Source organism: Oryctolagus cuniculus, chromosome 2 (assembly GCF_051225735.1).
Source record: "Oryctolagus cuniculus isolate XC-2025 breed Fujian yellow rabbit chromosome 2, ASM5122573v1, whole genome shotgun sequence".
NCBI classification, from domain to species: Eukaryota; Metazoa; Chordata; class Mammalia; order Lagomorpha; family Leporidae; genus Oryctolagus; species Oryctolagus cuniculus.
The window spans coordinates 34,707,667-34,735,203 of NC_142868.1; the positions used below are offsets into that span (position 1 = coordinate 34,707,667).

Genomic DNA, 27,537 nt, shown 5'->3' on the forward strand with positions numbered 1-27,537 from the left:
CTTAGCTTATAATTCTGGAGGCTGAGAAGTCCCAGGACATCATGGTGGCATCTGGTGCTGCATCCTATCAGGGAGAAGGTGAAAGGGTTAATTAAGCACACGCAGAAGAGAGGCCTGGGGGCTGGGCTCCCTCTACAACCATCACCCCTGCCTTAACTGCCCCGCTCCACGACGACTTCTGCAGTCTATGCACCAGGTCTCCATCATCATGACCCAGTCGCCTCTTATGAGAACTCACCTTCCAGCACCGTCACCCGTGAATTTAGGGGGTCAGTTTCTTTCTTTCTTTTCTTTTTCTTTTTTCAAAGGATTTATTTATTTTATTTGAAAGGCAGAATTACAGAGAGGCAGAGGCAGAGAGATAAAGGTCTTCCATCTGCTGGTTCACTCCCCAAATGACTGCAATGGCTGGAGCTGTGCCCATCCGAAGCCAGGAGCCAGGAGCTTCCTCTGGGTCTCTCACGAGGGTACAGGGGTCCAAGGACTTGGGCCATCTTCCACTGCTTTCCCAGGCCATAGCAGAGAGCTGGATTGGAAGTGGAGCAGCCAGGACTCGAACCAGCACCCATATGGGATGCCAACACTGCAGGTGGTGGCTTTATCCACTACACCACAGTGCCGGCCCCAAGAGGAGGTCAGTTTCTAACACACGAACTTTGGGGGACACAGTCAAACCCTAGCAAATGTTCCTGTATCAAATGCCTTATCAGGGGTTTCACTCTAAATTTTGATAGAAATAACTAAAGCCCCATCTGAAACCAACCTCATAAAAGATTATTATGCTTACTTGCTTATTAGTTGTGAAAATAATTTTAAAAAATATTTAAACATTATTGATCATGTGCTATGTGCCAGGTATCTACTGTTTATTGGTATTATTTTATTTAATCCTTACCAAATTGTTTCCCTTAGCTTCCATGCCTTCTCTGACTAGAATGACGCGGAGCCCAGGCCCCCTGGTCCCTCATCTTTCTAGCTTGAAAATCAGAACAAACACTTCTCAGGAGGTCCTTTAAACCTATTCATGAAGTTATGAAGCCGCTGACCCCCACATCATTCCTCTCCTCCTGAACTTGGGTCCCCGTAACTCTCTTCATACCCCTTGTTGGTTCTCATCTCCTGCTCCATGGTTCTAGAATGTATAGTTCCTCATCAATAAAAATCCCCCAATTTTAACTTCTGTGTGTTCTGTCCTCTCCCCCCTACCTGCCTGAGAACAGTGTTTCTCTAATTTCTCCTCTCCTTCAGTTTTGTTTTTATTATTTATTTGAAAGAGAGAAGGCGAGAGGGAGGGAGAGAGGGAGCTGGGCCAAGCCGTATGTAGCAGCCTGGAACTCCATCCGGGTATCTCATACGGGTCCCAGGGGCACAAGTATTTGGGCCATCCTGTGCTGCCTTCCCAGGTGCATTAGCAGGGATCTGGAAAAGAAGTGGAGAGATGCCGGCATTGTAGGCGGAGCTTAGCACGCTTCACCACAACACCAGCCCCCTCATTCCGTCTTGAGCCCATTACCGTCATCCCTGCCACTAATCCAAAATGGTCTCCGAGCATCTCCAGCAGCCCCTGCTGCCTGCTGCGTTCTGCCCTCACCTGCTTGGTCCGTCTGTGGAGTTGACAGTAGTGATCACCTCCTCTCCCTTCACAGGCACACTCCATCGTCGTCCAAGATGCCGCACCTCGCTTTCTGCCCCATCTCCCTGGCCTCCGCTTCTCACTGGCTGGGGCCTCCCTACGTCGGCATCCACTGTAACATGGGCTTTTTCTCTATTTACTCCCTCGGTGGTCTCGTCTGTCCTCCCCGCTGCCTTCCTGCACTGTCACGTAGTGCCCGGCGGGCATCTCACAGCTAACAGGTCCAAGTGAAGTCCCGCTTTTCCTCCCACCCTCCCTGTCCTTCCCAAGCGCTGCCAGTTCTGTAAATGGCAATTTCCGCCCTCCGCTGGGCTCGGCGGCCCAGGGCTCTTCTCACACCCACGCCAGCTGTCAGCACTGAGGTAGGTCCTGCACTCAACGGCTGCGTGCAGAGCCCAGCCACCGCCCCATCTGGTCCAAACCACCTTCACCCGTTGCCTGGATTACTGCAGCTTCTGATTGTCTAGCAGCTGGAGAGATCTGGTGTGTGCAAGCGGCTTCGCCTCTTAATCTTTGTGAAAACCAAGTCCTGTGCTCTGCTCTACCTGATTCTCAGACCCTGCTTTCTGAGCCCCCCACCCCCCTGCTCTGATCAGATTGGCCCCTTCACTTTGCCTTGATCATGCCAGGTCCCCTTCCATGTCAGGCCCTTTATACTTGCTGTTCCCTGACCATGCAATGCCCTTCCCTAGAGAGCTGTGGGGCTGGCTGCCTGGTCTCCTTCCAGTCCCTCACAGCACACCACTTCAGCAAAGCATTCTCTGTAAAACAACACCGTCCCCCTGAGACACACTCTCTGCATCGCTGCTTGCTTTTTCTCCAAGCATTTATTACTTAACAATACTACTCAGTTCTCCTACTTACTGATGTCTGCTGTCTTTCTCCTCTACTAGAGAGTGAGTGCCAGGGGCAGGGATTTTTGTCTGTGTTGACTGACAACACCCCAAGGCCTAGAACAGTACCTGGCAGGTACTAGGTACTCAGTGATACAAATAAATAAGCAAATGGCAAGTAGGAACGCTGCCTGGTTTTATAGATGAAAATTGTCTTTTGAGATGTTAAGTCAATTGTCTGAGTTCATTCAGCAATAAGTGACAGAACTGGGTTCCACGTGGAAGTCTCTAGAGACCTTTTTTTTTTTTTTTTTTTTTTTTTTTTTTGTGACAGAGTGGACAGTGAGAGAGAGAGAGACAGAGAGGAAGGTCTTCCTTTTGCCGTTGGTTCACCCTCCAATGGCCGCCGCGGCTGGTGCGCTGCGGCCGGCGCACCGCGCTGATCCGATGGCAGGAGCCAGGAGCCAGGTGCTTTTCCTGGTCTCCCATGGGGTGCAGGGCCCAAGCACCTGGGCCATCCTCCACTGCACTCCCTGGCCACAGCAGAGGGCTGGCCTGGAAGAGGGGCAACCGGGACAGAATCCGGCGCCCCAACCGGGACTAGAACCCGGTGCTAGGCGGAGGATTAGCCTAGTGAGCCGCGGCGCCGGCCTCTAGAGACCTTTAAGCTAATTAGGTGACATAATAGATAGCGACATGGCAGGAAGCATCAAGCTTGTGGTAACCCCGTGGCATTTATCCCTTTGTATTTGTGAGGAGGCTGCTTCCACTGGTTGAGTGTTCAATCTCCAGGCAGTCGGGCAGATCCACCCTGCTTCTTGCCACAGGCTGTGTTACAAGTGGAAGCTTTTGCGTGAAAGGGGAGCCACGCCAGCAGCTGTGGAAGTCATTCCTATAACACTGTGGTATTCGTGTCTAACAGATGTGTGGACACATAGCAAATGTGTCTTGTCTTGTAAAGGGGGGTATTGCATTGATTACATCTTCTTTGATGCAGTTACTAAAGCTCAAGCAGTTGTTTATTGCACATGCTCAGTTTATACGGAGGAAAATGAAGCTGTTGTTAAGAAAGCACTGGAATTTCAGGACTCTGGGATTAAAGTACAACCTTATAGGTAAGAAAACAAGGATTCTTCTAAATGACTCAAATATTTTTGAAAGTGAAAAATTAAGTTGTATAAAGGTATACCACTTCCTTTTTTATTAGATTTTAATATGATCAAATGACCTTTTAACTTTAAAGTAGAACCTGTAGAGATTTTGCAGAAGCTTCACGTAAGTATTTCTTGTACATTAAAAGTTTCTTGGGGCATGTGTGTGACCTAGCAGTTAAGATACTGCTTGGGATGCATATATCCTGTATTGCAGGGCATGGGTTCAAGTCCTGGCTCCTCTCCCAATTCCAGCTTCCTGGCTCACATACCTGGGTCCCTGCCACTCATGTGGGAGACCTGAATTGAGATATAGGCTCCTGCTTCGACCTGGCCCAGCTCTGGCTGTTTCAGACATTTGAGGAGTGAATCAGTAGAGGAGATATCTCTTTCTCTCTCCCTCTACCCCCACCTTCCAAATATTAAATAAATTTATTTTTGCTATTATTGTTAAAGGCATTTTAAAAAAGTTTATTTATTTGAAAGGTAGAGTTATGGAGGCAGAGGGAGAGAGAGAGATCAGTCGATCTTCCATCTACTGGTTCATTCCCCAGAAAGCCACAACAGCCTGGGCTGAGCCAGGCCAAAGCCAGGAGCCAGGAGCTTCATCCAGATGTCACACGTGGTTACAGGGACCCAACACTTGGGCCGTCTGTGGTTGCTTTTCCCAGGCCATTAACAGGGAGCTGGATTGGAAGTGGAGCAGCCGTGATGCTGATCTCACAGGTGGTGGCTTTACCTGTTGTGCCTCAGCGCCTGCCCCAGAAGATTTCTTAAGCCCTTCAGCCTTTCATACACATTAAGACTGGGGTAAAAATAACCCAGCTATCTACAGTAGCTCCAAGATAAAATACTATGGTCAAATATGTATAGAGAGAAAGAGTGTTAATAATAATAATGATAATAATAATAATAATCTGAAGTATGGACATCAAGGTGAGAAACAGATCTAAAATAAATTATACTAGTTAGTTTTTTTAAATATTTATTTTTTTATTTGAAAGGCAGAGTTACAGAGACGCTGAGTCAGAGAGAGAGAAGGAAGTCGTCCATCTGCTGGTTCACTCCTCAAATGCGTGCAATGGCAGGAGCTGGGTCAATCTGAAGCCAGGAGCCAGGAGCTTCTTCTGGGTCTCCCACACAGGTGCAGGAGCCCAAGCACTTAGGCCATCTTCTACTGCTTTCCCAGGCCATAGCAGAGAGCTGAACGGGAAGTGGAGCAGCTGGGACTCGAACCTGCACCTATATGGGATGCTAGCACTGCAGGAAGTGGCTTAACTCACTATGCCACAGTGTTGGCCCCACTAGTTAGTTTTTTAAAGACTACTGATAATGACTAAGATATTCACTGTGTGGGGCTAGCATTGTGGTGTAGCTGTAAACTGCCACCTGCAGTGCCGGCATTGCATATGGGCACCCGTTCAAGTCCTAGCTGCTCCACTTCTGATCCAGCTTCCTGATAATAGCCTGGGGAAGCATAGGAGGTGGCCCAAACCCTTGGGCTCCTGCATGGGAGACTTGGATAGAGTTCCAAGTTCCTGGCTTTGGCTTGACCCAGCCTCAACTGTTGTGGCCATTTGGGGAGTGAACCTGCAGATGGAAGATCTCTCCACTCTCTTCTGTAGCTTTGTCTTTCAAATAGATCAATAAGTCAATAAGTAATTTCTTTTAGGAAAAAAATATATTCATTGTGAACTTCTGCTCAAATACTTAATATGCGTATAGTCTTCTCCCTCCTTTTTTTTGGAATCTTTTTTTAAATTTATTTTTAAAGGAATACAAATTTCATAAGTATAACCTTAGGAATATAGCTATTCTTCCCACTCACACTCTCACTCCTCCTCCTCCTCCTCCTCCCTCTCCCCTTGCCAGTCCCATTCTCCATTAAGATTCATTTTCAATTAACTTTGTACACAGAAGACCAAGTCTGTACTAAGTAAAGATTTCAACAGTTTGCACACAAATACACCCAAAACTGCTTGAGAACTAGTGTTACAGTTAACTCTCATAATAAAACTTATTGAGGACAGAGGTCCTGCATGGGAAGTTAGTGCACAGTGACTCCTGTTGTTAATGTAACAATTAACACTCTTATGTATGATGTCAGTGACCACCCAGGGCTGTTGATATGAGCTGCCTAGGCTATGGAAGCCTTTTGAATCCACAGTCTCCATCAGTATTCAGAAAAGGCCATAAGCAAAGTGGAAGTTCTCTCCTTCCTTGAGAGAAAAATACATCCTTCTTTGACGGCCACTTTCCTCTGGGGTCTCACTCACAGAGGTCCTTCATGTAGAACATTTTTTGCAACAGTGTCTTGGCTTTCCATGCCTGAAATGCTTTCACAGGTTTTCCAGACAGATCAGGAAGCCTTAAGGGCTGATTCTAAGGTCAGAGTATTACTTAAAGTGATTGTCATTCTATGATTGTGCTGTGTGGACTACTTCCCATGTTGGAACATTCTCTCCTTTTTAATTCTATTATTATTACCAGGCACTTGATCCTATTTATATGATTACTTTAACACTTAATCCTACCTATATGTTCACTTTAACACTTAGTATGATCACTTTAACAATTAAGATAGCATTTTTATCACCAAGCTTAATAGGATTTGGAGTCCCATGACAAGTTTTTAAACTGTACCTTTAGAAGTAAGTCCGTAGGACTTTATGCACAACAACACAGCTTTACAGTTACAAACTTCCTCCTCCCTCTCTTATTCTCACTCTTATTTTTTACTGAGATCAATTTTCAATTGACTTTATAAACGTATCATTAACTCTGTTAAGTAAAGAGTTCTAAAATTAGTATGAAGAAAAAATGAAAAAACAAACACCCAGAACTGTTCCTTGACAGTCATCAAGGGCAGCTCAAGTCATCCCTTCTAAAAGTGCCAATTTCACTTCTACAGATTTCATTTTAAGTGCTCTGTTAGTTCTCACAGATCAGGGAGAACATATGGGATATGTACACTATAAAATACTATACAGTGGTTAACAAAAAAAAAAAAAAGAAATCCGGTCATTTGCAACAAAATAGATGAATCTGGAAAACATCTTACTTAGTGAAATAAGCCAGTCACAAAGGGACAACTACCATATGTTCTCCCTCCTTTTATTTTCCCTGTGCCCATTCACCAGTGGATATGATAATCACACCAGTATTTCCCTTCTTGCCGACTTTCCTTCCTTATTTAGTAGCTCCTGTTGGTGGCTACCAGCCAACCTCCTGTTCTGAGAACTTCTCAATATAGCATTAGCTGAATCACGATGTACAGGCAAAAGTGTTATTGTAAGTGCAGAACACATCAATGAGTAGAATGTCTGATTCTTGATTGTCAGGGATAAAGATTTTAGTACTATAACATGACAAAAGTGCAGGAGTATCTGTATTTTGTTTAATGTAAGCCATGACTAATATATATTATAAAAGACATAAATAATACTTAAAGAATTCACATTCTAGATTGTTCTGGGATTTGAGCTCAAATAGGAGAGTAGGTTTTCATGAGATTTGTAGCTGCCTATTGGGGATGCAGTCAAAAGACATTGTGCTTTGTATAGGGAAGTGCAGTAGATGGTCTCTGAGAATCATTTAATTCCCCTAAGCGGGGGAATTCAGAGTTGAACGCATTACATGTCATCTAACCAAAGCACCCATTTGTTGTGTGCATTTCCTCTTCCTATCTCAAAAATATTCAGCTCATTTTGAACTTCACCCTTTATGTTACTTTCCTTATACTGATGCAATTTTTCTGGTCCCCAATTGTGAAAGAAATACTACTTCACACACACACACACACACACACACACACACACAAAGCTTTTCCTAAGTCTATCCTGTTAGACATAACCATTCTTAACCATTTGATTGACCAAAATCCCAGCCTTCATATTTATATTTTACAGCTATGTATGTTCCAAATTGGTAAAGAAATAATTATTTTCACTGAGTATCCAGACCGATATAAATGAATAGTTTTTGACAAATTTCTAGTTGTGTAGAGAACAAGGATATGTGAATTGGCCTCAGAAGTTGTTGTATTGGGCAGTGGGCATCTAGCAGGTGGTGAAGACTCCTGCATCCCATATCGAAATGTGTGGGTTTGGGTTCCAGCTCTGCTCTGGATTCCAGCTTCCTGCTCACACACACCCTGGGCATCAGCAGGTAATGGCTCAGATAATTGGATTCCTATCACTCATGTGGTAAATCTGGATTGAATTCTTGGCTCCTGGCTTCAGCCTGGCCCAGCCCTGGCTGTTGTGAGCATTTGGAAGAGGAACTAGCAGATTGGAGATCTCTTGTCCATCTGTCTTTCTGCTTTTCAAATGAAATGAAGAAAATTAAGAAAAAGTAAACAAAGTTGTTGAGAGAACCAACTAGCTCTCTTGCCTCCAGTACCTGCGTAGCCATTTTATTTCCACTCTACTCTCCTGTGTTAGGCTGTTTGTTACTTATCATCACTGCCAGTCTTTGGATGTCATTCTAGGTCCTGTATGTCTGCCCCAATCCTGAGTGACCTCTGTATCTCCTTACTCACATTCTGCCCCAGCCACATGAAACACTTGCTGTACGTGCCTGTTCATGATGCGTATGCTTCTGTTGATGCTTCCTTGCCTTCTTTACCTTGGTGTTACTACTTACTCTTTGAGAGAGCATTGATGCTGCTCTGTGAACTTTTCACGGGTTTGCCACTTCCCATGGCCAAAATTCTTGTACCTTACAATGTATTCCTACAAAATCTTGTCTCTACTTGGCTGAACATTCTTATTTGGTCTTTTTTATATTATTGTAAGTTGATTTGTTTCCCCAAATTGTAAGCTATTTAAGAGAATTAATGTTTTATTCATGTGCTTTGTACATAGTAGGAAAATAATGAATGAATAAATATTGGTTTTAAATTTTAGAAAAGACAGGTACTTTAATTCACATAGGATATTTACTGTTTCAGCTTATTAAATTCACTCTAATTCTAAAAGCAGAAATATAAGAATGATTATTCATGAATGTACTAATGAGGAAATAAATATTAAATCAAAATTTAACTTGAAAAATATTAGTGATTAAAATTTTTATACTTCTGACAGTCTTTTGTCATTACATACCATCTTGAACACTGTATAACGTATAACATTGTATGACTCATCATTGAATGCTCAAAAGATGATTGAGAAAAATAATGTGGTTGGGAGGGAGGCATTTAGCCTCACAGTGAAGCCATTGGCTAAGATGCCTGTATTCCATATTGCAGTGCCTGCGTTGATTCCCAGACTTGGCTACTGACTCCAGCCTCCTGTGAATGCTGTGATGACTCAAGTAACTGGGTTCCGTCACCCGTGTGGGGACCTGGACTGAGTGTCCATTGTGTTCCATTGTGGGCCTTTGGGGCGTGAACAAGTGGCTGGGAACTCTGTTAGTCTCTCAGTCTCTCACTGCCTGTTAAGTAAATAAATACATATTTTTAAAAAGATAAGCATATGTATTATTGTTTTTATGTATTTGAAAAGCAGAAAGAGAAATCTTCTGTCCGTTGGTTTACTCCCCAAATGCCAACAACAGGTGGGGTTAGGCCAGGCTAAAGCTGCAAGCCAGAAATTCAGTCCAGGTCCATCACAAGGTTGGTAGGGACCAAGTACTTAAGCCATTGTTTACTGTCTTCCAGGATGTTTATTACAGGAAGCTGGAATTGGAAATGGAGCCGGAACTGCAACCCATGCACTTCATTATGTAGGGGATGAAGCAGAGTTCCAAGGGCGCACTAGCTCAGTGGTGGCCTCTTTTAGAATGTCCAGTGTCACTTCTGTGTCAGTGCTTAGAACTTTTCTCACTTAACCTTCCATAAAGTAGTGTGCTGCCCCAAATGACTGTCCTGGGGCTATATTTTTATAATGTAATTGTGCAAAAAGTAATTAAAAGAAGGAAGTCACACTTTTTGTGTTTCAGTAGCACATGGAAACAGGAAACGCTGGGCCATACCTCTGTGATTACTATCCATATTGACCTGTTTTGATAACGGAAGGCTCTTGTTAATTCATTAGTGACTTGGGGAGGAAAAGCTTTTGGTTTGTTAAAAGTTCGTTATTCTTAGCATAGTTGTTTAAAGATGGAGAACTTGGGAAGCATGATATATTATGAGGTAATATAAAATATTAGAGCTTTTAATTCCTAGTATTTTGAAAATGATTGCCTGTGTATTTTATTTTATTTGGCAATTTTACTCTAATGACTGGTAGACCATAACAGAAGGAATTTAGTTGCAGTTCACCTCCTTTCTGGCACAGAAGCCACTCTAACTCTGCAGTGCTCGTTCCTTCCTTTGGCAGGCTCAGTCCTCCTGTTCTTCCACTGTGCTCCTTAAAGGAAATCCAGCTGTCTACTGATAAATTTTTCAGAATGGAACCGTCAGAAATCAACAATGGTTGTTTTCTTTCTATTTTAACAAGAGAGGTAAGGAAGAACACATCCCAGTTGATGCCACACTTGGGAATGGTAAGCGCTCCTCAGAGGAGCTCGGGAACTTTGTAAACATTGTGTGCTGGGGTGCTTGTATCTGATCAACGGCTACAGGGCAGGAGAGAGAATTACTGCTATATTTCACTTAATTCTTATTCTTCATAGTGCTCCACAGTGTTTCTCTGTTGCCTGCCCTCCACCCCCTGCCTCATGCACTTTGTCACCATCTACTGCATCTTCCCTCACATGTAAGAAAAAAGCTGTGTCATCCTTTTTTTCTACCAGGTTTCTAAAGTTAAGGGGGGTGGTGGTCGTGGTGAGAGCCATTTGCTAAAGCTTATGACATACTGTAGAGACTAAGACCCTAAAAACCATTTCTTCTGGTATAATAAAAGACTCCTTTTATTTTTCACTCAAACACTGATGAGGGTTTGTTAATGCACACAGCAGTCACAGCTGACTCCCATACTAAATGTCTGCTTCTTTCGCCACAGCGGGACCCAACCGAGACAGTGTCTGTGAAAGACGTGTTGGCCCGAGCTGCTGCAAAGGGTCTGCTGGAGGGGATCGAGTTGGGCAAATCATCAAAACGGGAGAAGAAAAAGAAGAAATCGAAAACATCCTTGCCAAAAGCTTCCATTAATGACAACAATGGCATCCAAGTAAAAATTGCTGAGTTTGTGCATCGCGAAACTAAAGCAAACACCAACCATTCCGAGACATTGGCAATGAAAACCTCTCTTCCACAGAAAACTACCCCTCAGGTGGGTGCTTCCTCCCAGATCAGAAAACCCATCAAGCCGTGCACCCAGCCCTTGGTGCCTACATTTCTGAAGAACACCTATCCCTCCAGACTATATGAACGGCAGACAAACTTTGTAAGACATCGACCAGAAGACAAAATGGTTGCTCTGAAACCTATTGAGATCGTTTTGCCTCCAGTCATGTTGCCATTCTCAAATCCCGAAGGGCTCAGAGCCCGGTTCCCAGCTCAGCATTTTTACTGTCGATGCGTTGGACCCAAGACTGTTGTGCCCGGCTACATTTCCTCACCATCAATAATCAGAAGAGGAGAAAAGCCTAAAGAAAACTTACCTTCCTCCCTCCTCAGGCACCCTCGACCATGGCTTTGACTGTCTTGCTTTTGTACAGGGACCAAGAACAGTTGCCTTACTGTTTTCCAAAGCCTGGTATTTCTTGGAAGGTTAGACATCCCTTCCAGAAGAGACACATCCTTCTGGTCATGTAGGATCTTCTAAATGTGATATGCTTACTCAGAGAATTAGGACCAGTGAGCACAGTGTAGGGGATGAAGCGGAGTTCCCAGGTTTCACTAGCTCAGTGCTGGCCTGTTTCAGAACGTCCAGTGTAGATTCCATGTCAGCGCTTAGAACTTGTCTCATTTCAGTTCACTTCCGGTCTGGCATCAGGCTGCAGGCTGCTTCTCCAGCTTCACCCGAGAGAGGCAGCGTGCAGAGGCTGGCCCTCTCAGCCAAGACTGCTCTGTAGAAGCAGACCATTGCTGTTCAACTGTCAGTCACGATCAAGGTTGACTCATTCCCCTTAAATATAAAACTGTAAGAAGCAAAGGAGATTGCAAAGTACCAGGTGAATGTAGCTCAGATGTCCATTTCTCTTTGGAAGAACTTCGAGGATTCTGAATACGTGTGATATCTATTGTTGAAGAAACCCATGAAGATTTCTGATTCTATTCAAAGATCAGGTGATACAACAAAATCTACAAATCATTTCAAATGGCACATAGTAATCAAACTTTGGCAAATCATTCCTGATGCATAATTAAAATACACTGTAGCACTGTTAATTATATTAAATGTCAATTCCTCTTGAAAGTATTATCAATTGCCTATCAAGAATTGGGATGATTATCATTTTGGGGTCCACAGATTTTTTTTTCCATCATGGAAACAAATTGACATGAATTAGAATAAATTACAACTAAAAATCTTAATGTTTAAAGAAGTTCATAGACACATTCATAAAATTTGGATTTATAGTTTTATTTTCAGAACTCAGTTGTCTACAAGTGTTATGTAAATTCTTAAATGCTCAAGAGGCACAATTTTAGAACATTTATCATCTCCAAGATAAGTATTTAGATCCATTTCAGCTCTAACATTCCATTCTTTCTCATTTGAAGTGAGGTAAATTTAATTTTAATAACATTTTTCCTTTAGCTAAAGATTTACATTTATCAGCAAAATGAGTCAGGGAAGAAAGCAAGACTTTTTTAATTCTAATTTTTTTATTTTTAATTTTATTTATTCATTTACTTGAAAGGCAGAGGGACAGAGGGAGGGAGGAAGGGAGGAAGACAGAAAGAAAGAGTCAACAGATATCGATCTTCCACCTGCTGGCTCACTTCCCAATTGGCTGTAATAGGAGGGGCTGGGCCAGGCTGAAACCAGGAAGCAAGAACCCTATCCTGGTCTCCCACGAATGGTGGATCCAAACACTTGACCCATCTTCCCCTGCCTCCCTGGTCCACTAGCAGGAAGCTGGATCAGAAATTTGACCAGCTTTTCCAATCTGGGATGTGGTATTCTAAGCAGTAGCTTAACCTACTGTGCCACAATGCTTGCCCCCGGAAACAAGAGTTGATGCTTGAACCGGGCTTGTCACTACTTTGAATCCCCAAAGGACTCTTCTCATGTTGGTTATGACTCTATAGTACAGAGTTGTTTTAAATGCTTACCTTATTCTACTGATTTAAAAAGAAATTAAGAAATATCTCTGTGCTCTAAAATTGTAGTGTTTCATTCTTTTTGCCTCTCAAATCTGAGTGTATCCCATGCCCCTGGAAGGGCAGCGTGGCTTAACTGAACAGAAAGAGCTGGTATCTGGGGTGTAGGCACTGGCACAGAGCAAGTTAAGCCGCCACCTGGCACACCTACATTCCACTCTGGAGTGACTGGGGTACAGACCTGCACTGCTTCCAATCCAGCTTCCTGCCACTGCGCACCTGTGAGGCAGCAGATGATGTCCCAAGTAGTTGGTTCTCTGCCGTCTACGTGGGAGACCCAGATGGAGTTCTCAGCTCCTGGCTGCAGCCTGGGCCCACCTTGGCTGTTGTGGGCATCTGGGGAGTGAACCAGCAGATGGAAGATCTCGCTGTCTGCGCTTGTTTCTCTCTGGCTTTGCTTTTCAAATAAGTGACGTTGTTTAAAGAGCTGGTCATTTTCATCCCAGGTATGTGTTATTCTTTTCCTGTGCCCTCATCCGAGGTTGAAAAATATGCCATTGTCCACAAATAGCAGGTCTGAGATTTTTATTTTCAAGTGTATTTTTATAAGAAGTTAATTCCCATTGTTATGAAATAATTTAAGATATTCTTTAAACTCTCTTGGAGCCTGTGATTGGTGTCACAATTTCTAGCCACTACTTTCCTCTTTTCCTATACACACCTTGGTACTAAGTTCCTTTTTTGTCTTTTGAAGTCTACGAAGATTCTAAATTAAAACATTCATTAGTCAAGGCTGCAGTTTTCTTCTTTCAAAATCTTTGAAGGCCAGGATGGATGAACACTTCAGGTAGTGTAAAAAGGGAAAATGCTTTGGATAAAACCAATGAGAGAATTTTAGTGAAGAACAATATTGATTACACTTTTTGCTTGGCATTTTACTTTCTTGAACTTCTTAGAGAAATGTGCTGCAATAATGTAAAATAGTGGAATAATGGGTCCAGACAGTGCAACAGCAGATTCAGATCACCACCTGAAATTATTTGCTCCCACACAGCACCTGAAACCCAAAGGAACTTTTGTTTTTGAGAGTCGCTGCCTTTAACAGAGTGAGAGAAACAACTGGGGGTGGCACAGTTTGAACGAAACGTGGGTATGTATTTGAAATTGTCTTTATCTTCCATGTGTCCTAACAGCTCAACGAAACCAGATTTTTCTAGTTCCCTTTCACTATGGAACAAGTGCCTGTATGCCTCTATTCTTCATTCTTTAACGTCAAGCTCTTCAATGAAATCAAAGACTTCTTTGTGCTCACGTATCTTAACCCTAGATGGACAGCTTACGAGGCTCGAGTTGGGACGAAGCAGCTTCTGCGTCCAGGATGCCGGCTGTCTCTCTCGATCACCTAGCATGGGCAGCACAAGCACTCAGAGTGCAAAGTGATTTCCTAGTTCTTACCAGGTGGAAAAATGCAAGAGCTAGTCAAAGCAGGACCTTACATTAAGATGTTTCTAAAAACTTAATTCGAGGTAAAAATAAACTGAACACTGGAGAGACGGTCCATGTACATTCCCAGTCCTTGTCTTTATGATTGAGATGGTAGAGAAATGAGCCAGACATTTTATGCAGCTAAATTTATTTTCACAACATATTACATTTTGTAAAAATGGTCAACAGCAAAGGGACAAAAAGGAAAAACCCTTCTTTGGGGATGAACAAGCCGCTCTGGATGCCAGGGACTGCTCTCCTGGATACAGTGTGAGGGAGGGAAATCAAACTTGACTGACTGACTGACACATGAGGCGTGGATTAGCGTAAGCCTGGCCCACTAGAGAGCTCTTGGCTTTATTCATTACATTGTGCTCATAACAGGAAATGTTTTTCACATTGCTTGTGAGGTCCTGGATTTGTGTTGCAATGCTTACAAATGAGAGTGTCATCTGAGGACAGGAGGGGCACCCCGGGGCCTCCAGTCCCGGGCCTTGTGTAACAGGGTACTCTTGTAAGTGTCTATCTTAAACTCAGAAGGTGGATTTTAGAAGAAGTAGCAGTGCCAACAGTTTATCAACAAGAAGTGGAGGTGGGTGTAATGTCCCTTCATGCAATGAGACAGACAGACAAAAACCAGTGGTCCTAATTAACCAGGGATGATCTTTGAGCCGGGGGAGACAAAGGGCACGTGGACATGTCTAGCGCCGAGGTGAACTCACACGTGCCATGAAGGGCATCGCCGTGAAGCACCGCGCAGTGCTTGGGTCTGCAAAGTAAGGTCTGTAGCCGTGGGCAGGTTGGCTTGGCCCCTTGGCGCCGCCCAGGAGCACACAGTTGAGGTGGCAGGCCTGTGTCTGTCTAGCTGCTTTTAAAAACTAAAGGAACAGGGAGCATTTTGCCTTTTCCTCTACATTTTCCAGTAGAAATGTGACTACAAGTCATTAGAAAACCACCTTTTAGGCAATGTATAGTTCACTGAGAATACACAGACCTGGATAGGTTGTGAGATAATTATCCAGTAAAGAGAATACAGTAACACAACAATGCAGTATATTTCAGTAAAAATAGAATAAATAAAATAAAAATATTTAAGCTGTATTTAACAGGTTAATTAAAAAAAATGCCAAGACACACAAGGCATACTGAACATGGCTGCCTGTTTACTGCATCACAGATATAAAGAATGCATAGATAACTGAAGTGTCACTAAGGTACCAGGTAAAACACTGGCATCCTTTCACAGACAAATACACACATACTTTCATACATACTTTTTGGCCATGGCAGAAAGTGTCCGAACATACCGTTTAACATAATTAATTTTACAAAATTAATTTGCATTTAGTATGCAAAGCTATTTTCAACACAAAAAATGTGCAGTAAAGTTTTCAGTATGTAAAGGCTATCATTCATCTTAATGCATCTCATAATTGCATATATAAATCTGTTTGCTACGTAAAGCTAGCTCAGTATTCCTGATTCTGAAAACAAACAAATAAATGCTTTTAAAAACCGAACAAGGGGTTCTGGTAGAGATTTGCAATATAAAAGTAGATTTCCTGTTTAGAACTTGGAAGTTTATCACACTAACACATTATGCGGTAGATATCAAGACGAAAGATCCTAACTGAATTCTGAACAGCTTTTCAGAGGGCAGTCAGGAGTCTCCTAATGGGAAACTTGCAATGGCACTGGTTAGTCAGATAGCAGAGTGTCAGCTGGAGAGAGGTATAATCATTCCTAAAGCAGAATCACTTCTGTCGTGACGTGAGGTGCTAGCGAGCCTTTCCTGTCCCCACAGGCCCCTGCCAGGAGTTCCAGGCAGGAAGGGCAGGCAGGAGGCCACCCGCTGGTGGCGTCAGGTTCTCTGGGGCTAATTCCATGAGTGAGGAAGGCCTACCACAAGGAACATCATCCACGGGAAAATCTCACAGATGGAACAGGCTGAGCTGAAGTCGAACCCTGTCCTCTGCAATCCATCTGAGGCGTGCTGCAAGCTGGGTCATTTGCTAGCTGGACATACCTCTCTACTTACACTGAGTGGGGAACTCTGAGACTGCCTGCCAATGGCTATCCTCAAAACTGCTCTTCTCTGTCTACTCTGAAGCCCAGTGATCTTGGAAGGGCCCTTCCTGACTGGATGGGGGCAGCATCACCCAGCAAGCACCAGGGGTTGGGAGCCATGTGTCCTAGCCCTAGCTCTCTCGTTACCTTTGGGGAGGTGGTAGGCCAGTAGCTTCAGCCTCTTGGTACTTCATATTTTAATTTCTCAAGTGTGGTACTTTCTCTACCGTTTTATAAGGCTCATATGTGATAAGAATGTGGAAATCATTTTGACAAGTACATAGCAATATAGAAACAAAGTATTACTCTAACTAGATGCTGTAAACGTTAATTCTGACATTAAAAAGTAAATGAGACTAATATTGAGATTGATATCCTTAGCGATTTTCTTTTGAAAACAACAAGATCAACAGGTCTAAATGTGTGTATCTTTACAGCTAGAGTTTCTTATCTACATAAAAAGCAGTAAAATACTGTTTTTGGGAAACTTTCTTAAATAGTCCATGATCCCTATGGATATTTGTTCTGATATGAAGTTTTTAAATCTCAAAAGCAAAATGGAAAAAAAATAAATTTTAAAATATATCTAGTTGCATTCAACAAATATCAATTATTAAACACACAAATTGAAGAAAGGTTCAACTTAAGGTAATTTGTTGCCATGGACAATAGGTGATGGACAGACAGCTTTCTGGACAAAAAAATTGGAGTAAGACTGAGCTAGGTGCAGAAGTCCAGCATAACATTGGCCTCTAGGATGTGGGCTAACAAAAATAACATCACGGGGAGACGCCAAAGACATAAAATGACACTTCCTTGGGTTGAAATTGCATATTAGCTAATTGTTGAACTAAGGATGAAGGGGTTATGAGGAGTATTTCATTTTCATGTGTGTGTAGAGAATGGCCTTGGTGAACTATATAATTCTCTAGCTGCATTGTACAATATAAGGCAGAAGTTTGAAATGTGTCCCACCCGAAATGCATGGATTTTGTTCATCTCTTTTAAAATAATTGGTTTGAAAACCATCTGAAAAGAAAGGCTACTTTTTGTTCCACTTTAATTTTTGCAAATTTAGTTTCTCATCAATTTTAGAGTTTTACTTTTTCCAACATCCCACAAACAGCTGTAGACATGAAATGGCGTCCGTGTGTCAGAGCTCGTCCAGGAAGGCTGTCTGTCGGTTTCTAGACTGATGCCAATAGCCACACGTCTCAACCAACAGGTTCAACTTCATGAAAAATTCAAACAAAGACTCCTCGTATTTGTACAGTACAATGGTGGCCGCTACGCAGTGTCTACTCCCAGGCTAACAACAGGGCCAAGTGCTGGAGGACTCAAAGGTGGCCGGCCTCGGGGCAGAGCCAGTCCAGGAGCCGGCGGGACGGCCTCGGGCACCGGTGCCTAGCTCACGGGGCACGGTGTGGCCGCACTCTTCCCTGCGTGCGTGAACTTAAGCGATGTCCACAATATTTACAGTAAGAAAAAGACCTCCCACTGCTCGCGAGGTGACTGACTGACAGCAAAAAACAAGTAGTCATGCTTCGTTTCCTATCACAGGATGGCGGCAAGCAAGACGAGAGAGCATGCTTGTCTAACACTGGTGCGGGAGCGCGCCCGTGCGCACGAGGCGGCAGCCACGGAGCGGGAGGCCCGGGTCTGGAGTGCAGCTCTTGGCCCTGCGGCTGGGCGCGGCCGCTACGGCGTCTCGGGGACGGGGCGCTTCTGTTTCAAAGTGTCAAGGAGGGACAGGACCCCTCGCTTCACGTTGCTGGTGACTCTCCGGGTCACCGAGTCTGCCGGCGGGGGAGGCGGCCGCACCTTCTGGGAAGGCGGCCTGGCTACCAAGCACTTCTGATACCGCAACTGAAATGAAACGGAAAACGTTTGAATAAGGCATTTCCTTCTTGTTTAATGTGACTTAATCACTGGCACTGACTCCCAAAAGCAAACGGCCTAACCTCCTAAACATAAATCCGAGAGTTTTTTTCTTTATGCAGTCGTTTTAAATTCTCCTAAAGGATCGTTAGACTCGGCAAAGGTGCTTGGCAGTTGCCTCCTGCCCTTCCATCCATCTGCAGCCTCTGCTTGTTGTCAACATCGACAGGCTGCCATTAGTACACCTCCCTGTTGGCATGCTGGGAAAAGCCAGAGGACGGGGTGAGGACTAGGCGCGAGCTCCGGGCTCAGGGAGAGACAGCCTGGCTGTCTTGCTCATAGCTGGTGACCCCAGCCAAGTCATCAAATCTCTGCCAGCCTCCTCTTCTGCAACTGTCAAATGGCTCAAGAACGGAGATTATTTCAGAGGGGTTACAATTACGTAGGGAACATTCGTCCAATGCCGGAAATGGCCCTAGCAACACAGAGGCGTGCAGACATGCTGTTCCCACCCCTATAGCTTGAGAATAAGCAAGAATACTGTGTCAAGATTTCAGGATACATTTTATATGCATGTCTAAGTCCTGATGGAGTCATTTTTTAGCACTGACACCACAGATAATTTCTATCTTCAGAAATGTAATAACACATTTCACTTACTTTTGCATTAATGGGAAGATAGTGATTCTTCAAAATTAGATTAAAATGTTAAAGACTGATCAAGTTTCTTTTAACCCAACCACTTGTAAAATAATTCTTTGCCTCACTTTGCAAACTCAGCTTCAGCCTCCATAGGTTCTTCACAGCTACAGAACAGGCTGATGTTTCTGAGAAGCCTACAATAGCTACAGCAACGCTCGAGGGGAAGGGCAGTGTCACAACGTCCTATCATACTCCACAGGCCACGAGCTGGAGGACGATTTACTAGGTCATCTGGGGGAGGAGTCTCGCTAGGTCCACATCACAGCCTAAAGCATGGATGCAGAGGCCGGCAGGTGTGGCGCCACGGGCTGGGCTTGGCCTCTCAGACAGCAGGTGCACACGTCCAGGGCGAGTCACAGCCGCACCCAGCTGGTGCCTCCCACGGAGGCTCCCTCGGTCCCACTCCACGTTTCTCTGGCACATCCTCCATTAGGCCTCGGCTGCACACCTGCACAACAGGCCTCAAATTAAGGCCATTCAAAATCGCGTGCTGAGGCCATATTTCGGATGGTGTCGATCCACATGGAGAATCACCCAGCCTGGAATCAGAGACAGCCAGGGCGCTGGAGAAGCCGGGCTCAGAGCAGGCCGGGGAGGTGTGACGTCCCTCGCCAGGCCTCGCACTGGATCGGCAGGGCCGCCGCCCTGGCCGCACAAAGGCCACTAAGCCAGCCAGTGAATGAGGACATGCGGTTTCCAAGAGGGAACAGGAGTCTGGGAATCAGAAAACAAACTGCAGCCTGGGCTGAAGCTCATCGTTTAATCGTCCTTAGCATTTAAAACGTGCAACTGAGGCGGAGGGCCACCCATTTTATGACTAAAACCATCTTGTGATCCGTCTCCATTTCATGAACTAGCTCGTGGGCCACCATTTTTGCTTGATGAAATCGCCCACTCCGTACCGCACTCCCGTGGCGCCGGGCTGGCAGGTTCACCAGGGCCTCCCCCACCACTGCCTCGACCCGCTGATCCCACTCTGCTCCTTCCCAGGCAGGTGTAGTGGAGACAGATGGCGTCCTGGCTCCACAGTTCTTGTGACAGAGCAATGAGTGCCCACCCAAGGCCTCTCCCCATCTCCCTCCCCATCTCCCTTCCTCTCCTTCCTCCCACCACATCTCCAAGGTGTAAGATATTCTTGGCCTTGTGCCCTCACAGACTGTACACAGACAACCAACCAGGGACTCCCTCAACTTCCCCATCTACTCCTGGTTCCTAGCACCTGCCCCTACCAGTCCCCAGATGAACTGGCTAACCAATTAGGAGGCTACTCGATCTTCGGCCAGACCTTGCTGTGAACACAGCCACATGTGGCTGGATCGTGGGGACTGGTTCTGGGAGACGCACTGGCAGATGACTGTGTCCTCGTGCGAGTGTTGCGGAGCGTGCTCGCACAAGCACTGCCTACTGCAGCTACGTCACAAACTCGCACGGCGACTTAGTCTAGGCAACTGGAGCTCGGTGGGGAGTGTCTGTATCTAACACGGAACGGGACTGAGCAGATATGGTACCACGCTGCCCGTGCAGGGCGCTGACCGGGCGTGCAGCTCACAGGGCCTGGAGCTGCTCTGCTTGGGTCCACGAGTGAGTGGGGAGTGACCGGGAAGGCCCAGGACATTGCTGTCCGCCACTGTGGACTTTGTAAACACCACACGCTCAGCCTACACTGCATTTATTTTTCAAGATTTGTGGATGTTTGTTTGTTTACTTGAAAGGCAGAGTGACAGAGAAAGAGGGAGATACACAGACAGAGAAATCTCCCTTCTGCTGGTTCACTCCCCTAAATAGCTGCAAAGGCTAGGGCTGGGCCAGGCTGAAGCCAGGAACTGGGAGATGTAGCCACATCTCCTATGTGGGTGGCAGAGGCCAAGTACTGACCCGAAGTGGAGCACCTGGGACTCAAACCGGCACTCCGACATGGGACACAGGTGTCACAAGTGGTGGCATAACACACTCAGCCCCCTCTCCACTGAGCTTATAAAAAAATGTATTCTTTCTTCAATAATAAATTAATCTTAGCTTATTGTAACTCTTGTGCCATATAAACTTTAAAAAAAAAAGTTTTTGGACTCTTGCAGTAACATTTAGCTTAAAATACAAACACAGGGGACTGAACTTTCTGGCTCTGTGATCAGCTCGCAGGACCAGCATGGGCTTCATGGCCTGCTGGTGACAGATGTTGATGTGTATGTATGGCCACTGGCCTTTACAGGTGTGGCGTGGCCCCGTGTCTGCCCGCCAGCACTGACTCTGTGCACCCGGGAGGCTGAGTGCCCGATTGGGCTGGGACTACTCACCATGCAGGCGGCCTGCACCGCTTCAGACACGTGCCCGGCGTTGGGCTCGCACCAGAATACGTGGCACTCGAAGCGCTGGCTGCCAGTGTCCATGATGAAGGCAAATGTGTGGATGTCCTTGCCCACGCCCATGAAGGACAGGAACCGCACGCGACACTCCACCAAGATCTCCTCTTCGCTCTGCAAGAGACACCGTTCAGTGCCCCGGGGTCCCTGGGAAGCCGGGCAGCAGTCCCCACGAACGGGTGGGTCAGCAACAGAGCGGCAGCACACGACAACTGCCCGACCAAACTCAGAAAGGACCTGGGTGTTTTCCAGGAAAGCAATACCTTGCCGGCTGCGTGGTCAGGCTGCCCAGCCGTGAGCGTCATCCTGGCTTTCCGTCTCTCGCTCTGAACACGCTGCAGTCATGGTGTGCCACGGGGCTGCCGAGTTTCCGTGTGGCAAACACACCTCTTACACACAGCCCCGGGCAGGTGCACAGCGAGCGGCTCAAGCCCTGTGTGAGTCCCCCATCCCCCTGCCCCAAGTAAAATATTCACTGTGTTTCTCTTCCTCTAGTCTTCCAACCCAAGCTAAACAAAGTCCCATTCAATCACATCCTACCGAAAACCAGGTCAAACGAAAAGTTGCCCAATCATGTTTTCCCTTTCTTGCAAATCAGTATCCACATGAAATCGTGTGAACTGCTTGGAGAATTCAACCTTATGGTCATAAACGTTACCTCTTCTGCACTGACGACATGCAATTAATTTATTTCAGAGGAAGAGAAGCAGAGGGAGAGACAGACAGCTCCAATTCACTGTATAACTCCCCAGATACCCACAATGGCTTCAGGCCAGGGGCCAGAGCTGGGAGCTGGGAGCTGGGAGCTGGGAGCTGAATCCAGGTCTCTCATGTGAGTAATAGGAACCCAATCACTTGAGCCACCAAGCCCGGGTCAGAAGTGGATGTGGGACTCAGGCCCAGGCTCTCTGATACGGGGATGTGAATGTCTTAGTGCCACAGCAGTCACCCCGAGATGCAAGGTTTGAATCAGTCGACACATCCAGAATGTTGACTTTCGGGCCATTATCATCTTGACCTATTGAGCTTTCACTTGGATTCTATTGGAGCGGTTAACAAACTATACTGCTCTAAGATATGAGGGCGTTTTCCTAAGGAGCTGCGATGGGGGTACGGTGGGGTGGCAAGGGGAGGAGCATGGCAGGCCCGGGTAGGAGGGGGCTGAAGGAACCGGCATGGCAGCCAGTGGGCGCCTGTGCTCTGCAGAGGGTGACCCGGGCATGAAGGTGACCCGTGCAGGGACGACAGGGCAGGCCTTTCCACAATTGGGCTGGACAACTGTGTGGCACGGGCCAAGTTGCTTCACGTCTCTGGGCTTCTGCTTCCTCAGCCACAGCACTGGGCTAAGCTGGGCTGAGGCTGACACTGGCCTCTCCGCAGGACACTGACCCCTGCCCCTGCCGACAGCACCAAGGACCTTCCCTAGGGGATGCGACTTTGAGCCCTGACCCCAGGCGACACAGCTAAGTCAGTGCTGAAGCACTAGTGAGGACTGGAACCCTAGCTCCCGAGGGAGCTCCAGTCAGCACCACTCAGTCACCCTGGGCACATGGCTCTGACCTCGGGGGCCTGTGGAGACGTCAGAATCAGAAGCACCAGAAGCCAAGTCTCTAAGCCCCAGGGAAGCACAGGGGCTCAGCTTCAGACAGAGAGAAAGGGCTAAAAATAAAACCATTTAATCACTTCATTTTAATCAGTTAATCGACCTGAGAGATAGACATGCATTAACACTCACACACAGAGAGAGAGACAGAGAGACCGAGAGAGAGAGAGAGAGAGAGAGATCTTCCATCTGATATTTCACTCCCCCAAAACCCACAAGAGCCAGAGCTGGGCCGGGCCAAAGCCAGGAGCCTAGGACAGGACTCCATGCAGGTCTCCTACAGGGGTGGCAGGAACCCAAGTATTTGAGCCATCACTGCTACCTCCCAGTGTCTGCATTAAGGAAGTTGGAAGGGAAGCGGGGTCAGGACTGCACCCGGGCACTGTGACATGGGACACAGGTGCACTGACTGGTGTCTTAACAGCGATGCCAAGCACCCGCCCTGAAGGCCATTTTAGTCCCAAGTAAACATGACTCCCAGGAGGTCAAGCCTTGAAAGCTCCCTCGCATCCAGTCCAAGGCCATCTGTGATTCCTGCTCACCTTCTCACTGATGACCGTCACAGTAGCATCAGCTACGTTCATGTTCACCGACGGCCACGCCTCCTTGTCGGACGAGGTCATGAGACTTTCTATGGCACTGTTCAGGGTATCCATGCCTGTGGACGGGAAGGATCATCACGAGAGCCCTAGAGCAATGCATCTCTCTCAAGTGCAGGGTCACCCCGCCCACAGTCTTATCTGGCCCAGTGGAATGCCACGCCTCCGAGACTCCCTTCAGCGTGGCATGGCCAAGCCACTGGGACGTGAGCTGAATGCAGTGTCTGCCACTTCTGGAGGGCACAAGGGTTCCCTCACAACTTCCTACTGCCCCTTCCACCAGGTAACAGGAGCTCAGGCAGGTGCCCTGCCCCACTGGAGAGCAGCTGAGCCCTTTCCCAGCCCCGGGCCGCCCATCCCTGGACTGTGGGGGAAACAGGAAACACGTGTGTCTGTCTGGTGACCACTCCTGAGTGCTGGGCACACCTGTCAAAGCAGCTCAGCTTGGCCCATCCTGCTTATTTGATCAGGCCTGCTTCTGTGTCTGGGTTCTGGCTGGTGAGGGTGTCAGGGGGCTTGATTTGAGACAAGGCAGCGTGTGAAGCGGTAGGTCTCACTCTCCTGGGGGGTGACCATCTCCCAGGGGCTCCCCAACACCGCATGGCTGAGAAGCCACACATGTTGTACATACCGACTGGCTTGTCGACAGGGAGCATTCCCAGGTACTGAACGTGGAACTTCTGGACCAGCTCTGTCTTTGGTGTTGGAAAGTCTACTGTAGGGAACAAAGCAGAACGCCTTTCTCAGCGGTGCCAGCGCACACGTCCCAACAGCCAGCACACCGGACACCAAGTACCGGATGGCCCTGGGTTTCCGAATGTGACTGTGGCGATTGTTCTGGAAGGACGGCATTTCCAACTGCAGATACTGGGACTCTGCTGGTCAGAATACAACTCGGCTTTCATCTCCAGGCACAAAAGCATCTGAAAGCTGGAGCTGGAATCTGTGAGGCAGCTGCTGTCTCTTTGATGCGCGCTCAGTAAGCACTTTTGATGTGTGTGTGACTTGTGCTCGATGCTCAAGAAATGAACCACAAGGGCCCAGCAGCATAGGAAAAATAACCAAAGCGTCCCCCCGCCGTCAATCCATGTATCTTTAAACTAGCGGGTCCTTACCCAGGCTGCACGTGCAGTACGGGACCACCACCAACACCCCTTCTCCTTGTGCAGGGACAGCAGGACCACCCTGGCCCTCTGTGCCTCTGTGGCAGCCACGGCGCATGCTCGGCCCGTGCTTGTTGAGTGACAGCCACCCGAGACCCCTGGTTCTCACCCAGGGGGTGGAAAGCACCGTCGTGAAGACCAGAGAGGCCGCCCACCTACCTTGCAAAGGAACGTCGAGATTCGCGTGGGTCCTCTCCTGCAAGGCGCTGCAGGCCAGGGCCTTGGCGTTCTTCCGCTCAGCCATAATCTAAAGCAGGGAGGGGAGGGACACAGCCATGGCTCGTGGTTAGAGAGGATCTTTAGCAGTGCCTGCCAGTGAAGCGTCTGAGTGGATTCCACTTCCAAGACAGATTTGCTTAAGTCTATGCGTCCGCACCTCTGGGTTGCCCACCCTGAGGTTTCTGCTCATGCTCCCTGGGGACAGGAGGTGAGTGACCGCTCCTACAGTAACTGTCTCCTAGTGGTTTGGAACTGACTTCTTCCACTCTCCGCTGAAGACGCCCCAAGCCCCGCCCCCTTCCCTGTCCCTTGTAGGCCTGCTGGCTGCTGTGGCCCATGGGACTCCAGGTGCTGGGCTTCCCCAGAGCTTCCGGGTGACTGACTGTCACATAGAGGAAATGAGTTCAGATCACACCTCTGCCACTTCCTCACCGTGTGACCTTGGGCAGGTCAGCTGACAGCCTGCATCTCACTTCCTCAAGTGCACAGGGCGCTGGTAAGGATTTCTATGTCGGAGTATTCGTGTTTCAAGAACTGAGCGAGCATGGGACAGGCCCAGATAGCAAGGACACTCAGAAAGAAAGGTGAGGGACTGGCACCGTGACACAGTAGGTTAAGCTGCCACCCATGACACTGGATTCCATGTGAGCACTGGGCTTGAGTCCTGGCTGCTCCGCATCTGATCCGGCTTCTGCTAATGTGCCTGGAAAAGCAGTAGGCCCCTGAACCCACATGGGAGACCTGGAAGAAGCTCCTGGCTCCTGGCTTCAGCCTGGCCCAGCTCCAGCCATTGCAGTTATTTGAAGAGTGAAGCCGTGGATGGAAGATCTCTCTCTCTCTCTCTCTCTCTCTCTGTAACTCTGCTTTTCAAATAACTAATTCTTTGGGAAAAAAATAAAAAAGAAGGGAGGGAGGAAAGGAGGAAGGAGAGGAAGGGAGAGGGAAAGGTGAGCCTCACTATCGTTATTTTCAAATGTTTGCCAATTGTCTCTCTTCTCTCAGGGATGCCGATGTCTGCTTTCATCAAGAGTCCCCACTTGGGGCCGGCACTGTGGCACAGCAGGTTAACCACTGTCTGCAGCGCCAGCATCTCTTTTGGCCGCCGGTTTGAGTTCCGGCTGTTCTACTTTTGATCCAGCTCCCCCACCCCCAAGGTGCCTGGGAAAGGCAGTGGAAGATGGGCCAAGTCTTTGGACCCCTGCACCCACATGGGAGACCCAGATGAAGTTCCTGGCTGAGGAGTGAACCAGCAGATGGAAGATCTCTCTCTGTGTCACTCTGTCTTTCAAATAAAATAAATACATTAAAAAAAAAAAAAGAGTCCTCACTCTCCTCACTTCTGAAGCCTGTTCCCTGCTGTGGATTTAGGGACTCAAAGCAGCCTAGCATTTGATGATCCCAGCGGTAGCTCACCCCATCACCCCCAGCCTGAGCTTTATTCCAGAGCGAATGACAGCCTCTTCCACCCCAGGGCCGCACTCGCCCACCTCCGCATCCTGTGCCTGGGCAGCGAGCAGAAAGCCTGCTGATCATAACGGCGGTGAACACTAACTGAACACTTGCTCGTGCCAGGCCACTTCTGCAGGCTTTGCACAAGCAGACAAGAGACAAAAGGGCAGCCTTGTGTCTCCTCTTCACTACTGTCTCTCTGGTGCCCAGAACACTGCCTGGCACACACATGGCATTCAGCTGTATCAGTCCCATGAGTGGATGAGAAAGACAAAAGCTGGGGGGTGAGCCACATTCTCTAGAACGTCTCTGTCGTTCAGGTCATGTTCTGGGGTCCCTCCCTCAGGCTTGGGCGTGCAGCTGGGCCACAGTCCGGGCTGGGGCTCAGAAGGAACTGTGGGAGTGAAGTGGAGGCATGACAGCAGCCTGAACCAGGAAGCGGGCGTTCAACTGAGGCGGTGGCGAAACCCTGTGTCCAGAGCCAGTGAAAGGGCTCTGAGGAATGGAAGGAAGCTGGTGGCTGTGTCTCAGGCGGTTGGCCAAGTGCAAGGGTGATACTGTGGGGAGCAGGGCCCATCGCCGGGGAGACAAATAAGTACTAAGACTGTGGACAAATAAATACTGAGGACAAATACTGAGATTACTGAGACTAGACTAAACTACTGGAACTGCTAAGACTAACTCTATGCATCTGATCTCCCACCATGTGGCGCTGAGAGAGAATAAACAACTTCTACACAGCTGCCTCACCAATTTGACTAACAAGCTGCAGGAGCTGATCCTGCCCCTGATTGGAGGAGAGCAGCATGCTCAGCGCGTGGGGAGAGAACGCCAGCAGAGTTGGGATTGGTGGAAGAGGACTATAAAGGAGGAGAGAGACAACATGCAGGAGGAACATCTGAGGAACCCCTGAGAGAGCCGGCCGGCGGTGTGCCGCTCCTCCATGGAAGTGGGGGAAGCAGCGGGGGTGCCGCCCCTCCGCGGGCCACTGTGGCTACTTGTGGGGGAATCAGAGTGCCCAGAGGAGGATGTTAGGACTGGCATAGCCACACGGTCCACAGCGGCTGCAGAGACAGGCTGGGGGCCAGGGCAGGAAGTTTCAACCACAGATCCGTGCCCTGTACCTCTAAAACGTGCCAGGCACACAGCGAGGCCGCAGGTGTGCAAAGGGCTGGCCCGCAGAGACAATGGGAAGAGCCCTCCCTGCTGCCACAGCTGGCAGATCTCAAAGTACCTGG

The 27,537-nt window shown here is 47.4% G+C and overlaps 2 protein-coding genes across 23 annotated transcripts in view; one reads left to right on the top strand and one right to left on the bottom strand.

Annotated features, from left to right (window-relative positions):
* Nucleotides 1-16,425, top strand: part of NSUN7 (NOP2/Sun RNA methyltransferase family member 7) — a 46,126-nt gene extending 29,701 nt beyond the window's left edge. For 4 of the 6 annotated variants that reach the window (XM_089327118.1, XM_089327117.1, XM_089327116.1 and 1 more), the window contains exons 10-12: nt 3,464-3,581; nt 9,941-10,064; nt 10,565-16,425. In XM_089327118.1, the coding sequence (XP_089183244.1) occupies nt 3,464-3,581; nt 9,941-10,064; nt 10,565-11,203 (881 nt within the window). In that variant the 3' untranslated portion in view covers nt 11,204-16,425. Of the gene's footprint in view, nt 1-912; nt 1,204-3,463; nt 3,582-9,940; nt 10,065-10,235; nt 10,319-10,564 lie in introns of those variants that run through there. The other 2 variants (XM_089327120.1, XM_089327121.1) reach the window with 2 other exon arrangements.
* APBB2 (amyloid beta precursor protein binding family B member 2) overlaps nt 14,391-27,537 on the bottom strand; it is a 397,109-nt gene continuing 383,962 nt past the window's right edge. For 10 of the 17 annotated variants that reach the window (XM_070068136.2, XM_089327105.1, XM_051830951.3 and 7 more), the window contains 5 exons: nt 24,791-24,878; nt 24,100-24,183; nt 23,412-23,527; nt 21,201-21,380; nt 17,370-18,192 (listed from right to left, as the gene is read on the bottom strand). In XM_070068136.2, coding sequence (XP_069924237.1) covers nt 18,025-18,192; nt 21,201-21,380; nt 23,412-23,527; nt 24,100-24,183; nt 24,791-24,878 — 636 coding nt within the window. In that variant the 3' untranslated portion in view covers nt 17,370-18,024. Of the gene's footprint in view, nt 18,193-21,200; nt 21,381-23,411; nt 23,528-24,099; nt 24,184-24,790; nt 24,879-27,537 lie in introns of all 17 variants that reach the window. The other 7 variants (XM_089327110.1, XM_089327111.1, XM_008275410.5 and 4 more) reach the window with 3 other exon arrangements.